General features: G+C 46.4%; 1 protein-coding gene across 1 annotated transcript in view; it reads right to left on the reverse strand.

The window, feature by feature from the left end:
• Positions 1–1,493: 1,493 nt before the first annotated feature.
• Tmem132b (transmembrane protein 132B) overlaps positions 1,494–16,846 on the reverse strand; it is a 285,174-nt gene continuing 269,821 nt past the window's right edge. The window contains exons 6-9 of the mRNA XM_013350061.2: positions 11,070–11,275; positions 6,348–6,618; positions 4,057–4,248; positions 1,494–3,174 (exon numbers count right to left, since the gene is read on the reverse strand). Of these exons, the coding sequence (XP_013205515.2) occupies positions 2,038–3,174; positions 4,057–4,248; positions 6,348–6,618; positions 11,070–11,275 (1,806 nt within the window). The 3' untranslated portion in view covers positions 1,494–2,037. The remainder of the gene's footprint in view (positions 3,175–4,056; positions 4,249–6,347; positions 6,619–11,069; positions 11,276–16,846) is intronic.

Below are 16,846 nucleotides of genomic sequence, written 5' to 3' on the forward strand. Positions count from 1 at the left end.
TAAGCAGCTGCAGATGTGAGCCAAGTTTGTGCAATACCTTCATCCTCTGGCTTCATTTTCTAGACAAAGGTTTCGGGGACCCCAGCAGTTTCAGTTCTTAGAGCCATTCTAAACACAGAAGCGAGCAAGCACAGTTCTGGAGGCTGAAGCACATGGCCTGCATGCCCAAGCCTGTTTGTCAACACACTGCAGTGCAGGGAGTGGGAGAGGCAGGGAGAAGGTCTTAGCTGTCCAGTCGTGGCTACGGGAGGAAAGGCTGCCATATTTCCAGCCTGCACATATACAAAATGGGAGCAGAGGGATGAAAACATCTCCTCTGAGAGGCTCAGATAGCAGCCCTTGACATCAGTGGTCTCCTGCGTATGCTTCCTGCTTGGGGCCTTCGAAAAATCCCATTGTTGAGAGCTGACCACCATGCGGTGAGTTCACAATGAGGCATACTAGTCAAATGTCTGATTTTCTAGTTACGTCATTGTGATAAACAAAAATGTCACATTTGCCAAGCCAAAATCTCTGCCTTTCTTGAGACTTCATGATGCTTGTAAATAGCACTTTTATTGAAAATTATGCAAAAAGTATTTTTTTTCTCTTGTAACTTTGATTTAATAACATAGTTTGTAACAGCTGATTCTTGGGCTCTGGGACATTCATGTATAGTTATGGATTTGGAAAAACCATTGCTTTCTCTACCAAAAGATGCCTGAGATGGTTTCTTCTCTGTCAAAGTAACAAATGAGAGTGTTTTTTCTTTCAGTCCTTGTATGGATGACTTCTATATATTGCTAACTTAGAACATTGGTTTGTTTGTTTTATTTTAATCTGCAAAGTTGAGAGTTGAATATGAAGCTGTTTCTTCATGTCTTTTTTATGTAGATCAATCCTGCTTTTTAAAAGATTTGGGATTTTTTTTTCAAGTTATGTGTATGTGTGTCTGTGTATGTGCACATAAGTGCAGTACCCACAGTGGCCAGAAGAGGGCACCAGATCCCATGGATCTGGAGTTAGAAAAGGTTGTGGGCCACCATGTGGGTGCTGTGATCTGAACTCCAGGTCCTGTACAAGAGCAGCAAGTGCTCATAACCACCAAGCCATCTCTCCAGCCCTTCAATCCTGCCTTTTAGTTTAGTTTGAATAATACACTGTGTTGAGCACAAAGGACTTATATCCATACTGTGATGTTGGAGTCTCTCTGCCCTCAGGAGATCTGCAAATAACTAACAAGCAGACAACAAAAACAGGTGTTTGTGACACAACTTTCTCCAAATTTGTTAGACTTCATATGGAAAAAAAGGAAACAAAAAGTTCTCTCTTCTGTGTCTTCAGTGAGACCTCTGCCACTGAGATATATAAGAATGTCCAACGGCAAGAAGAAGGACATAAAGCGTGAGGACATGTTGCTTAAACACTGTCCCCAGCAACAAAGTCTTTTAAAAATTGGCATCCTGTGTGAAGACCCAGAAATGGCAGGACATGATGAGCCCCATAGAATAAAACTCACAGGAAGAACATCAGACATACTTCTCCTTTATGTGTTTCTGAAACAACCCCTCCCCCTCAAAAATGTAAGGTCAAAAGAACAGGTACAAGTCCAAATGTATATAAAAATAATGAGCCTCACTCCCGACAACTAAGGAAGCTACATTCAGTCAATCTTCCGCCACGGAGATTCGAACTTAGGCCACGCTCAATGAGCGTCCACTGTGCTTTAAAAGGGCTAGGAATAGAAAAACCACCATCCAGAACATTCCTAATTACACACGGCCATTGGTCATGAGGTGACTCACAGTGTCTGTGGGGCTGTGCCTACTGCTAGGCTGCTGCCTCTGGGTGACTCCCATCCCTGGGAACCACTGTTTAGTAGACATCGTCCAGCTGGAGCCCCGGTTCTCTAAACTGCTAGTACCCACTCCCAGAGGGATCCCTCCAGACCCCACACCCTGACACTTTATAGAGTCACCCCCTATTGCTGATCAGACTCACTGCTCCACCGTCCAGAAAACAGAAGGCATAAGGTGAATACAAACATAAGAAAGGTCTTTACATCTGGTCCTGTAGTCTTTCCATGTAGTCTCTGAAGTCCTGCGAGTCCCCCAGCCCCATATCCTGGCAGACCCACTTAATGCTGTCATCACTGTCAAACAGGATGGAGTTGGTGTACGGGCCCCCATCCTCGGGGAGGATGGTGGTGTAGGAAGTAAACTTGACTCTCTTCCTCTTGGGGCCGGAAGAACTCATGGGTTCATTTTTCAGCTCCTTCTCATACACATAGTCAGGGGGTCTAAGCAGCTGACTGTGAAAAGTCTTCTGGGAACTGCCATTCAGCAGGAAGTTCCTCTCCTCAAACTGCAGGCCCCTGTCAAGCATGGTGGTGCACTCCTCCGAGGGGAGAGTGATGTCCACGGGGTTCTCCAGAAGTTCTACCTCATTCCCAAGCCAGACCCAGTCATGGGAATGGGGAATGTTGCCTTGCTCACTGACTGCAAACCTTTTGTGTCTATACTTCCAAGCAAAGGCCACACAGTTGATCAGGAAGACCAAGATGGCCAGACAGAAGACACAGAGCAGGGCGTACATGCCAATCTCCAAATCTGTTAAGCCCCTGGAGGTCATTGTGAGGTCGCCAGGGTTATTGGATTCTGGTAACTTCCCCTGAGTGGGGAAGCTTGTGAAGGCATCCGCTCCGCCTTTGAGCAGCTTTCCTCCCATGGGAGCCTGTGGGGTTGTGCTTTTGTTGGTCCTGTCTTCATGGCCAACTGGTGCACCATGTTGGAACCACTCCTGGGCAGCTCGCTCCTGGCTTCCCTCGCGCTCTATGGAATTGCTGAGGTGGCCTTTGTATTCCCGGTTTATGCCCTCGATGTCATTGCTGCCTCCTTGCTGCTCATGCATCCCAGGTTCAAATCTGACCCTGACACTTCCTTTACCCACAGCGAGAGTACTCTTCCTCTTGTTCTTCTGACAAGATTCGCTGATTGACATTTCTAGCTTGATCAGGGGCCCTTGTCCTTCCCCCTCGGCAACTATGATTGGCCATCTGGTCTGAAGGTTTGGCTGGACGGACACCACCATTTCATCCAAGGAGGAAACGGTCAGTGAGAAATCCTTGGGATCATAAATGTCTAAAGGTGTTACTGAGCCATCACTGAACAAAATCCAGGAACTGACTATGGCTTCCTAAGGAAAACGAAACCAGAGCACAGTATTATAACTGGGTTCCTTCAAATTACAAACATGAATTCCTCTGGACATTATTGGCATCTGCAGATAAAGGAGAATTTCTGTATGTAATGGTCTTAGTTCTTTGTATGTCATGAACCTGTATCATTAACATGCTATCACCCACTGAAATAAGGTGCCAAGAATGCACTTTGATGAATACATTAAAGTGTAAATTAATTTATTGCATGCCTTCCCATGGAGTGTGACTTTGGCCTTTGCGGAGACACTCAGAAAGATCAGGTGATTTATCCGAATCAATTTCAGATGTAACCAATCAGGTTACCATTCAAGATGATGTCACTTGGAACATCATTTATCAGGAGGTCAGTGCTGACCCAGCAAAACCACTCTCAGAGGAAGTTCTTGGTAAATGAGGTGGTGTGTGACTGGTCTGATCTGATTGCATGGTACCATGCACCTGTCTCCTTTATAAATGTTTTGTGCATATTTAAAGACCTGGGGGCATCTTAGCATTGCCAATCCCTGTCATCAACAGGACAATCTGGTATCAATTAATCATTCTTGTTCAAGTAGCTGAAATGGAATCTCCAAGCCTCAAAAAACAATCACCTTCTCTCTGTTTGGCAGGAATGAGAACAGGGGATCCCTTGATCATGGTCTAGTAGCAAACTATGTGTAGCACAGATCAACTCACAGGAAAACAAAGGCTACAGGAAGTTGTAGCTAAGTCCTAAGTGCTATCCTCAGAGACAGAGAGAAACTGGACAAGAAGCAAGGAGATTCAGTGGCAGTGACACTCTTCTGGCCTCCTTGCAAGGAGTCATAATGGGGCAGAGCTAACTTCATGCACAGAACATAAGCCCCTGGGAATCTCACCTGCTGTGGGGCTTGGAGAACATCCTGAGCAGCCACCGTAGAGATGATGGCCCTCTTGTCGGCTTTGTGAGGCTGCAGGGAAAGGGACAAGCCAGCCACCAGTTGCACACCCAGTTCTGTGATGGTGACGCGATCATCCAGGACGATAACTGTCTTCTCAGCCAGGATGGAGTCAGAGAGAGGCGAGAGGACCTGATGTGCCATGCAGAGAAAGTGGGTATTTATTTAATGGGTTGTGGAAGGAAAGGGAAAGGGGTAAGGGGAGAAGGGAGAAGAGCAGAGAGAGGCAGAGAGAGACAGAGGGAGGAAGGGAGGGAGGGAGGGAGAGAGAAGGAGAGAAGAGGAGCCATGGCAGCAGCTCCCTCTTCAGAAGAAAGATGGAAAGGAAGGGAAGCTCAGGCTGGAAGCAGAAGGAAGATCCACTTGCCTTAGTGGATGGGAGAGGGAGTGAGTGGGGCTTGTCTCTTAAAGGGACAGGACAGACCATTACAATAGAAATAGAAGAAGTGAAGTTTTTTCAACAGCTTTTCAGCAGTTTCTGAGCATGCTGGATTAGTGGCACAGTCTCCAAGGAAGTGGCACTCACCCCGGCTCTCTGTGCACATCCCCTCTAGTGGACAGGTGGTTATCACTGAGCAATAATAACCACTTCATGGAACATTGGATAACCACTGAAAACCAGTTCAAGTGGCATTTCCTAAGCAGCTATGGCTCCTAATACACCTTCTGCTGTACATCTGGAGGTGCCACAATGCCTGATAGGTGGAATTATTTCTAGAATATTTCCCCAAGACTTCCTGCCTTCACTCATCCATGGCACTTGTGAAAAAAATAAAACTCTTTCCCTGAGTCTCCAATGCCACACAACACAGCCACCTGATAGCCAGGTGGGACTGAATCACCCAGGGAACCCAGTGTGGTTACCAGAGTTCTATGAGGTGGGTCAGGGAGGCTGTGTTCCCAGCTAGTGACACAAAGAAACAGGGACACCCAGAGTCCCTGCTGACAATGCAGGAGCTCCATGAGAAGGAATGTACAGGGCTCTTGGCCGACAGCAGCCAGGAACCAGGGGCCTGGGTGCTAGAAGCAGAAAGAGTTTAGCATAATAATCTTACCAAAATTGGCAATAAAATGCTTTTGTTTTGATGAACCATTCAACTATGGTTCCTTCTTTATCTCTTATAAAAAATGTATTTTTAAATTCATTTTGTCTACTATCTTGGCTATAACACAGACAATGGTTAAACTGTAAGGCTGAAGTGGGTTTATCTTTTAGAGCATTTACTACTATCTACTCTGCTATGCAAGAATTAAAATACTGTGGCCAGCAAGATGGCACAGTGGGTAAAGGCACTTGCTACACAAGCCTAGTGACCTGAGTTCAATTCACAGAACCCACATAGAGGTGGAACAGAAGAATCAATTCCACAAAAGTTGTCTTCTGCCCTCCAAGTACCCACACTTTGCGGCACACCTCCATATAAACACAATTACAATATTAATAAATAAAACTATTTTTTAAAAAATCTAGAAGCTCTTACTGCAAAGAAATAATTTCTGGTAACATGTATTTAATTTAGCTTTCTGTGGTAAAGGAGATATTTTCTATACTCTAAATATCAGAAGAATTTTTTTAACTTAAAATAGTTTTTTGATCATTTCAGGGATGTATTTTGATCACTTTTGCCCTCTTCCCATTCTCCCACTCCCTTCCCCACCCAATCCAACATTATGTCCTCTTTATTGGTTTAAAAACCCAAGTTTAATTTGTACCGGCTGTAAGTCACTGGGTGCGTGGTCTCCACTGGAGTGCTGAGTGACCAGGGGCCACCTGCTTAGAGAAAAGATTCTCCTCTCAGGGGCTCCTCCACAAGGGGTTGGATCTCTGTCTGCCCCCTACTTCCTCATGCCGGATTCTGTCTGCCACCTATTTCATCATGCCGGATTCTGTTTGCCACCTATTTCCTCATGCCGGGATTCTGTCTGTCTTGAGCTCGCTCAGGTCTTATGCATGTTGTCCAACCCCTGTGGTATCATATGTATATCTGCCCTGTCGTGTCTGGAAAACACTGTTCCCTTGTCATTGCCCATGTGCCCTGAGATTTGGGATATAAAACTGGTGAACAGACTCACGCGCAGACAGGCTAAACATGTGTCCATTGATGCACGCTGGTGTATGACATGCACACATACGATGTATGCCAGAGCTGTATAACATCAGTTAACTACGGAATCACCAATGTTGGGGGAGAGTGGCAAAGAACCCCCACACCCATCCCACCCCACAATACCTGCACAGTAGTGATGCCAGGCTCCCGCCCTGCCAGGATCCTGCCATCCTGTAACTGGGCAACTTTCGGTTCTTCCACCTTCACAAAGTCGGTTACAAGGTCAGTGATGTCAAACTGCCAGTCAGGGCCCAGCATGTAGGTCAGCTGACCCAGGTCAGGTGACTCGGCTACAAACTGGGTGAGAACTCGCACCAGGGCATGCTGGTACTGCAGGGTGCACCCTCGCCCCTTCTTCTCCTCGTCCTCCTCATCATCACTCTCCCGGGTGGGCCTGGAGCACAAAGAAAACAAAATGGACTAAGCCTCCTCCTTAGGGGAAAACCTTACCTGCCCTCAACTCGGCCTGACTGTCAGAGGGAACGTGACACATTTTATCCTACTACATCTCCTCACCCATTGGTTCATTCACTCGCCAATGAATGAATGAATTCACCCATTCATCCAACTCTCTCTCTTCCTCCTTCCCTTCTATTTTTTCCATCCCTGTCAACAGCTTGCCCAGAGAAATCTTCTGTCTCTTCAATTCTAGAACTTGCCCTGTGACCTCCCAGGGGAGGATTTTGCTGACTGCTCTGTGGATAGAAACCAGGTCAGGAAGAGCAGAGCAGCAACCATGACAACTCCTGCCCGGTAGAGTTAGACGACCACAGCCTGTTCTCCCAGAGTGACACTGACATCCCTGTGCAATGAGTTAGACGACCATGAGCTCTGCCCCCTGTGATAGACAGACAGACATCTCTGTGGTCGCACATCATTAACTCATTCAGCCTTCACAGAACCTGGAGACTGAGGTTTAATTCTTGCCCCAATCTGATAAGGAAAGCAAGATGGGGAGAACAGAGACCCCTCAAGCAAGGCCACAAAATGGGTCATTTGCAGAGGGGAGGCTACCTGCCCCCACGTGTGTCGTCTCCTTTTCTGGGTCCCTTCCATCCTTCCACACAGTGGCTGTAAGCAAACCAAGTGGTCCAGCCAACTGCTAACCACAGGTTCAAACCCAACTGCCTTTGATTTCTGAAACAATTTTCTGTCCCCTTAAGGTCTGAGAACAACACAGGAAGGTACATAAGAACTCCCCAGCACCACCTTAGAGCAATTCTAGGACCCCAAAGAGGTGGAAAGGTATCTTTATTGGTAAGAAAGATGGTTCTGGCAGGACAAAAGGATGTAGCATTAAAAACCAGAGTGGCGTACTCACTATGATTGCATGTGGTATGGCCCACACAGGCTTGTGGTTCTGAATACTTGGTCCTCAGCAGGTTTTGGAGGTTGTAGAGACCCAGAACCTAGCTGGAGGAATTGGGGTCTGAAAGGACACCCTTGCTCTTGGTCCACACCGTTTCCTGATTTCCCTACTGTGAACAAGCAGCCTCCTACTCCCACTGCCATGCCTTCCCCATCGTGAACAGAGAGAACCCCCTCCACACCCAGGTTGTTTTAATCACATATTTGATCAGAGCAACAAGAAAAGTAACCAGTAAGTGAGAAAAACCTATTATCTTTTTCTTTCCAGTCCTTCAGGATACATCACAGAGACAGGATCTGCTTCATACATGAGTGTCACTGATGATTTCCCTTAGAGAAGAAACCCACACAGACCCCCAACGACATCCGCAGCATTCAATAACACGTCCATGTTCTCTTTGCCTTGTCTTTGAGGTTGTAGTAAATGATGCTGCTAGGGAATCTGTGCGAGCGATGTGAATTTCCCCGTAACTAAACAGACAGAATTGAAAGGCTATCTTAAACACATCAGAGAGCTACGCGACAACGGTGTGGGTTAATCATCACCAGTGGGACGGTGACATATTTAAGATCTCTCCTTTAACTCTCAGAATTGTCACCATGCTATGTTGCTGTGCGGAATTCTTAGGGTTTTGGCCTACCGGTGGTTTCCTTGATGTTTGCTTCTATATGCTTATGTGATTTTGCCGGATTAGGTCGGTTTTCACCATGCGCTCTCAGTCCCAATTCATTGTTGAGATTCTAGTTCCAGGTATTTTAGACATCTTGTCACTGTCTTACAAGTGTCTCATGTTCTGCCCAGCTGATTTTGGGTGTTACCTAGGCTGAGATTTATCTTCCATCCCTGAGTTCATTGGCCTTACTCGGCCATCCTTCCTGGGCCACTGAGCCTACCCACTGGGGGTTTCCTCCAGTTACTTCTCCTTGCTGAGACAGCCTACTTTCTCAGTGTTGCTGGGGCTGTTTCTGTAGCAAGTACTTTCCTCAAGATAACAAGCGATTTCAATATGACAATCCACATGTTTTCTATATTGTGATTTAAAACACACACACACACACACACACACACACACACACACACACGCTGATGCTGCTAGGAATCCACTTCAGTTACATTTGTTCCGGTTTGGCACACGGGTTCCAGCTTCAACGGTGTTTTGGAGTTTAGAAGCCATCAATGGTGTTGTGATCTCAGTGCTGTTCCTGATTATCCTCACTCCTATTTCATCCCTGCTGATTTTTCTCAAGGGGTAATATGCCCCTCCATGTTCAGGGAAACAGGTGGAAGGTGTCAGTCATGCAGGTGGTACCACTTCACTGTGCTGACCCTTCATGTTTCAGAGAAGGAGCCTGGAGCCTAGTGCTGGGCCTTCATGGTACCCAAGTCTATGTTTCAAAGCATGTCTGAGGTTTCCCATCACTCGTCATCTGGAAAAGTTGATTGCTTCAACACCATTGGGTACCTGTTCTCTTCCGTTCCACAGCCCTCGCCTCTGTTTATCTGTAAATTTAACTGTAAGAAGCAAGGAGAATCCGGGCCACACATTCAACGCTTTGCCTGGAAATCTCATCTCCACGGCTAGATTTACTTGTTTTCCATGTAACTACAGGGCACAGCACTCTGGCATTCTGTAGCAGCCAAAGGAGGATCTATGTTCCCCCACACGCTCTGCACACTCACCAGGGCTGTTTTCTAAGCTCACTCTTGTTGAGGATGATTTCTATCTCCAACCGGGTGATGGGAGCTTTCCCACAATGCTCCATGCAATCGAGCTCATTGTCAACACCTTCGCCACCCATGAGTCTATGAAGAGTCTGCCAAAGGCCACGGTGTTTCTCCAGATACTTGCACCCTCCGCCCACTGTCTGCTTCAATGACTCCCTCCCTGAGGTGTTACAGCTGCACTCCAAAGCGGGTAACAATATATGGGTCACTTTCTTCCTTTGTGGTGTAACAGAATGTCCATAAATCTTACAGTTTCAAAACACCATCCATTGGCTTGCTTACAGGTCTGTGAGTCACAGTCCAACCAGGCTCAAATGGAGGAGTTCTGCATAGACTCAGAAACTGAAGTCAAGATGTCAGCCAGGCTCTTACCTGAAGCTGCTGGGATGGGAAGCATTCACATCTAGACAGCCAGGGTGGTTAATGTGTTACATGTAGTGATCATTGTCTACAGTTAGACAATTTCCTACAATGGCCTGTGCTCATCATGAAGGGTTCCTGCATCCTACAGGCTCCATCGCTTTCTATGGTGCAACATTTCATCCATCTTCAAGGCCAGCCATCACTCTGTCAAGTGGTCCTCACCCCGCTCCAACCTCTCCAATGTCCTTCTACCATCAGCTGAAGGGGAGGCCCTGCTTTAAGGGCCTCATCTGATGGATCTGGCCTTTCTGGATCATCCCCACATCCTAAGATAGATTGGTGGCTGGCTGTAATTGCATCTGTGAAGTCTCCTTGGCACAGCACCAGATTTAAGACTTGACTGGATTTTTAATTTCATTTCTGTTGCTGCCATAAAATACCCTGAGGAAAAGCAACTTAGGGAAGAAAGGGTTGATTTTTGTCTCACAGTTCCTGTGGGATATAGTCAATCATGGTGAGGAAGGCATGGCCAGAGGGCTAAAACGAAAATGGTCGATTAGATTGTACACATACTCAGGAAGCGGAGTAGACTAAGAACAGGAAGTGGGGTACACTCTCAAAGCTCCCCCAGGGATATACTTTCCCCCCAGAAAGACTCTGCCTCCTAAAGGTTTCATAAACTTCCAAAACAGCGCCACCTGCTGGGGACCTAGTGTTTAAACACACGAGCCTATGGGGGACAGTCTCATTCATGTGGGGGACACTCCCATTCAAACCCCTTACATCTGAACGAGCAGCAGATGGGGAGTTTGATGCTAGCCACCCTGCCACACACACAACACACATCATTTCTCCAGACTCTTCAGACTTCTTGAAACATTGTTGCTCCCAGTTTCTAGCTGAGGGAACTAGAGAACAAACAGGTGAAGTCACCAGGTCAGGGCTGTACCTTGGAGAAAGCAAGGCTAACATCCAGGCAGTTTCATTTCCAACCATGCGATCTTATCCACACGATACCTCACTCCATGAGTGATGACTGGCAGTGAGGAAAGAGAAATAAATGACAAACAAATAGTCGTTCGATGGACAGTGGGAAGTAGTTCTTTTCTGAGTGCCAGGCTTTGTGTAGGTACCTCTTAGATCTCACATCACCCTCCTGCATCCCAGAAACTGTCCTGCGAGGCTACCAGCATCACCACTGCTATTGCTACTATTACCTTTGATGTTATTTCCTCATGTCCAACTGCTAGTAATTACCCAAGTCAGATCCACAGGGGCCTGAGTCCAGGGCACTGTCAAACACTGCTGGAAGCCAAACCCAGTCCATGGCAGCACACCTCAGATGTTGCCTCCCACAGACACCTGGACCCCAGCAGCCTCTAACTCACCTCCTGTTGGAGGCCACCGGGATCCTCCAGCCCTTGATCTGGCTCAGCTCTGTGTCTGAGATCTCTATCTGCAGCGGCAGGCGGGGCACCCAGACGGTGACCTCCACCTGGGAGGTGAAGTGCTGGTGGGTGAAGTTCACGATGGTACCCACTTTGCTCTTCATCTCCTTCCCGTTCACAAAGATGGCATCGCAGGTGTTGGAGACCTTGGGAGAGAGGGCGAGAACACGGAGACACATTGGCAAGAGACACACCATACACACACCTTGACACCAGCAGAAGTTCACGTGCCTTGACAGCTCTGATTTATAAGGCACCAGACATTAGTGACAAATAACTGATAGATAGACTCCAGGAAAGCCGTTTTGTGTTAGGAAATACTGTCAAGTTAAACCATAAACATAATTTAAAGGAGTTCTGTAACCTCAGCTGCCTTTAGGGAGTGCGCTGTTTTCCTTACCTTACCTTTTCTTATGTTCTCAAACCACCACTAGTGGAGCCCCAGGTGTATCTTATTCCACTCTCGTACCACATTTGAAGATGCATAAAAGGTTTTAATGTTACTAAGAAAACGCTTTGTTCTGGCCATAAAGTGGAACATCTGAAAAAAGATCAAAAGGGCTGTGCTCTAGATTAAAACCCTGGTAGGCGGAGTGTTCATAGAATGCACTAGAAACACGGATGGAATCCATTCTGCAGACCATAACCTGCAGTTCCGAAAGCTGGAGAGAAGGCGGTGGCATTGCACAGCGGTCTCTCTCTCAGTACTTGGAGGTGCTCTAGTTCACTCACTGCCGTGGGGTCTTGCCAAACATGTCAGCTCCCTGCTCCGCTTCCCATCTTCTGGGTGAGCAAATAAGATGCTGTGGTCTTGTCCTCCATTGGGAAAGTGTCTTTGTGTGAAGTTCAAGGGAGGGGCTGAGGAGTCAAGGCTGGGAACCACAGCGAATTATAGACAATGAGGACCTGTGGTTTCATTGGAGAGATTAAGAAGCCTAAGAAAATCAATGTGGTCAGAGGTGCAAACTACGTGTGTGTGTGTGTGTGTGTGTGTGTGTGTGTGTGTGTGTGTGTGTGTGTGTGTGACTGGAGAGTTCACTGATTGGGCAAGACTGGCTAGCCATTGAGCCCCTGGTATCCTCCTGTCTCTGCCTCTCCAGAGTTTAAATCACAAGCATACACCACTACACCTGTTTTTTCTCTCTGGATGCTGAGCATTGAACTCAGGTCCTTGTGCTTATGGGGTAAGCACTTTGCCAACTCATCCATCTCCCTGGTCCCTATTTGCAAATTATTACTCTGTCAAAGGAATGATATCTAAAATAAACAGGGATTAAAAACCCAACTATAATGAAATCCCTCCAAATGCCCCACATCGGTTTAGGATAGATTTGCTGTTCAGAGTAGGAGATCACAGAGAGAAGAGGACCTTAGATGGTTATAGTCTGACTCAGCAGTAAAAGGACCTCAGACCTGGCTCCAGCTGCTCAGAGACAGGGATGATGGGAGGTTAAACACTTCATGGCAGAACAGCTGAAGTATTATAGTTCAAATAACCTATTATATATTTTATGAGTATCCAAATCAGGGGACCTTGAAGGCTCCAACCATAGGGCAATGATAAGAAAATACAAATTGGGTTATCAGATTTGTATTGGGGTAGCCTACCCCACCACGCACACACACACACATGCACACAACCATTATGCATGAATTTATTTATATGTTATTGTTGGGTTTTTTTTTGAGACAGGGTTTCTCAGTGTAGCCTTGGCTGTCCTGGAACTCTCTCTGTAGACCAGGCTAGCCTCAAACTCACAGAGATCCACCTGCCTCTGCTTCCCAAGTGCTGGGATTAAAGACATGAGCCACCACCGCCTGGCGTGAATTAATTTTTCAAATGTTTAAGGAGGTGGAAATGCTGGAAGCCTTCATTTGACCATTACACACTTCACACAAGTATGGAATTATCATACACTCACCCACAAATCTATACAACTAAAAGAACACTATTAAAAGAGCAATGACAGAAGAATCTGATGTCTCTCTTGAAGTTATCATCCCAATGAGGGGTTAAAACAGGGCCATTTCTCTTAGCTTCTCAACTTCACTAAATGAATACTCTTTTCCAGACTTCTCTTTGCTTTTTTAAAGGGGGAAATACAGCAATGAGCCCCAAAGCTGGCTGTCTCTCAGGACTTGTTGGTGAGACTTAAGCATGTGCTGTTGAGCCCACAACCACGAAGAGAACAATTGAAACAAGACTTCCATTTAGAGCAGGGCACAGGACGGAGGACCACGTTCTTAAATTCTATAGTGCCATGGTGCAGAATCTGACTTCTAGTCATTAGATTCTCAGGAAGGGGTGGAAGCCAATCACAAATAAAAGCCCTCCCTTTCTGCAAGAGCACTGAGCTGGAGAAAGGGGAGTTTCATGAGGTCATGATCTTCCCTGGACTCTCTTCACTCTGCCGAGAACATGGCGTCCTACCTTCAGTCAAGCCAAACCAGGCACCAGACAGTTTAACTGTTACCTTCTTCCTGCGTCAAAGGTTGGTCATCCATCCCTAGAACTTCCCCAATACACTTTCCTAGAATTCAGATCTCACCGTTCCTGTGTTTGCGAGTAATCCCTGACCCTTCATGGTCAGCCGGCTCACACCCACAAGAAATCCCAGCTCAGCTCACTCTGACTGCATCTAACCATCAGGGACATGTTGGCTCTAGGAACTTCTGTCTTCAGAATGCAAATCACTTGGTTGAGAAAATGGGTCAGTCAGGAAAGCACCTGTCTTACAAGGATGAAGATCAATCCTAGATCAATTCCTAGAACCTACAGTTTATAACATGAAAAGGAAGATGGGCTAGAGGGTGGATTCATGGGGCTTTCTGGCCAGTCAGACTAGCCTACTTGGCAAGTTCCAAGCCAGTGACAGGCTGTCTCAAATGAGGCAGGGGGAAGAACAGTGTGGCTCAGCAGGTGAAGGTAACTGCTGCCAAGCTGGGCACTTGCATTTACTTCACAATGATAAACACTCTCAATACGCCCTTGGTGGTTTTGCAGGGACACACATGCACTGATCTATGTCTGTCCCCAACACAGCAGTGGACACGGAGGATGCTCAGGGCGTGACTACATCCCAGCTGTTGCCCCTGGCATCCCTTCCATCCAGGATGCCGATAGTAATGGGTGCCTAGGTAAGAAGGATCGGTGGGTGACTCAGCAAGGTTCTCCTGCTAAGCCATGAAGAAACATGAAAGTCGGCCTGAGGAGTCAACTTGGTCCTACAGCGCTTGTAATCCAAGGGTGAGGAAGTGAGTTCCAGCACAGAACCCACACTTAAAAATAGGATAAAATAATAAAAGCATTTGTGACGTATGCTGGTAACCCCGGTGTGGAGAAGGTGCAGACAGGAGGAACTGAGAGCCAAGTCTAGTCTCCTTGTCAAGTCCCAGGCCAAAGAGAGACCTTGTCTCAAAAACAAGTTAGATAGCACCTGAGGAATGGTGTATGTACCTGTACACACCTATACTCAAGCACACACATGCATGCACACATGCACACTCGCACACATACACACACACACACATGATATGATAAAAATAAATGAAATTTATTCAATACATTGTGGATGGACACAGATCAGTAAAAGACACAGGGCTTGAAGCTGATAAACACTTGTGACCTGGGAATTCCAATGCTCAGTGTGTTCTTTTGACTAGGAACTGAGATTGCAACATGGAATAACTACCTGTTAGGTAGAGAAAACATAACAGTATAAAATCCAAATTCCCGCTCCCATCATTCATTTAGCTAAAAAAAAAAAATTACATGTATGGGTGTTTTGCCTGCATGCATGGGGATGGGGGGGGGATGCACCATGTGGGTGCAGTGCCTTCAGAGGCCAGAAGAGGGCATCAGATCCCCTGGAACTGGAGTCACAGAAGGTCATGCGCTGTCCTGTGAGTGCTGGGACCTGAACTCAAGTCCTCTGCAAGAACAGCAAATGCTCTTAACTGCTCAGTCGACTCTCCAGTCCCCATCATTCATCTAAATGAAAACGTTAGGACTCTCTGAGGCCCAAGGGGAGCACTGAGAACCAAATCCTATCCATCCTCATATAAGAAGAGCAGAGGCCAGGAGCAGAAGATGGAAAAAAGGCTAAGGCATGTCATGTTCATCTTCCAATGTGTGTAAAACAGTTTGTAAAATGTCATCTCAGGAAATATGCCTTTAGAGGTTAATATTTTTACTGTCAAGTTATTACACTTCTGCAACTCCATTATCTCGGGATAAAAGACACAAAACGGAACCCTGAGAGATGGGGATGGCTCCTCAGGGGATCTTGGGAGTTGCTCATATCATTCTCCATTTGGAACAGCAGGAGGGATGCAGACTGGATCTCCTATCCTGCATCCAGCCTGTTATTGGCCCATCAGGCTGTGAACAGGGAAAAGGCAATGAGTAGTCTGCTGTGACCTTTCCCAACCCAAAGACTGTGCCTACACTACAGGATCAAAGAGGGCGCCTTTTACCAATCTGAACAAGAAAATCTAGAGATTCCAGATTTAAACAGGCAGAGGATAAGTTGTCATAGAAACTAAACACTTTGTAGGTCTTACTGCATGTTGCAAAATCCACTAAGATGCAGCAGGGATTCAGAGGGTATTTATTTATTTATCTTTAATTTTTAAGTTGCTTTTAGCGTGTGCGCACACACACATTTGGGAGGGAAAAGACAACTTGAAAGGGTCAGCTCTCTCCTTCCACCATGGGGTCCTGGAGATCAAGCTCGGTTGTTAGGCTTGGTAGCAAGTGCCTTAATTATTATAGATTGGCTTTTGCTTTCTAGAATATACAGATGGAATCGGGATCCACGTTCTTGTCCCTGCTTTCTTCTGTCACGATTTCAAGCTCAGTCCTTGCTATATGGTGGCCCCAGACTTTCCTTTGGATCCTTCCATCCAGAGTCATAGAGGAGGTTCAACAACAGTTAATCAGCTTCTTCCAAGTAATACTATAATCATATGGGTTCCCAGGGCAAGGTCCACTGGGGAAGGACACTAAAGAGGGCTTCTCACTTGCTTCGAGTTATTCTAGCATTTGCTTCCTCACAAGAAAGTGTTTAAAGATTCTGTTCTAACCAGTCCAGTTGACACAGCAAGTTCCGGGTCAGCAAGAGCTACATTCTAAGTCCTTGTCACAAAAATAAAAATTGTCCTGAGTTTATAGCTATAACTGCAGAAAGATTATTTATCCTCAACATTTATTCTTCCACATCAGAGCAGGATGCAATGTATAATTTATCACCTTAGTACTCTTTCAGGAAACCTTCACGTCCAGGGAGGGGCTACTGTGAGATCAGTACCACAGTCTGAGGCGCAGCAACCTAAGTCTTATCTGTTCTTCCTCTTACCATGCTGAACATGCTCCCTCTGAGTCTCTGGAATTAGACCCTTCAAGAATGGCCCTGAGGAACCTAAAATCTCTAGTTCTGTCACGCATTCATGATGTCTCTCAGAAGCCAAGTTAGGAAGCCCAGTGTGTTCTGCTACCATATAACCTTTCTCTGCCTGAGGCACCTGGTCTATAGAATAGGAATAAAAAGTCCCCTTGTTTAACAGACCCTTAGCATTGCTGAGACCTGGGAGCTATGCTAGGTACTGAACATCGAGCAAGGCCAGACACAATCTCCATCCTCATGGGATTTACAATCTGGCCTGAGAAAGATGCTTAATTTAAAGAATCACAAGGAGGAGGAGGAGGAGGAGGAGGA

The sequence above is a fragment of the Microtus ochrogaster genome, chromosome 2 (assembly GCF_000317375.1).
Source record: "Microtus ochrogaster isolate Prairie Vole_2 chromosome 2, MicOch1.0, whole genome shotgun sequence".
In the NCBI taxonomy this organism is placed as follows: Eukaryota; Metazoa; Chordata; class Mammalia; order Rodentia; family Cricetidae; genus Microtus; species Microtus ochrogaster.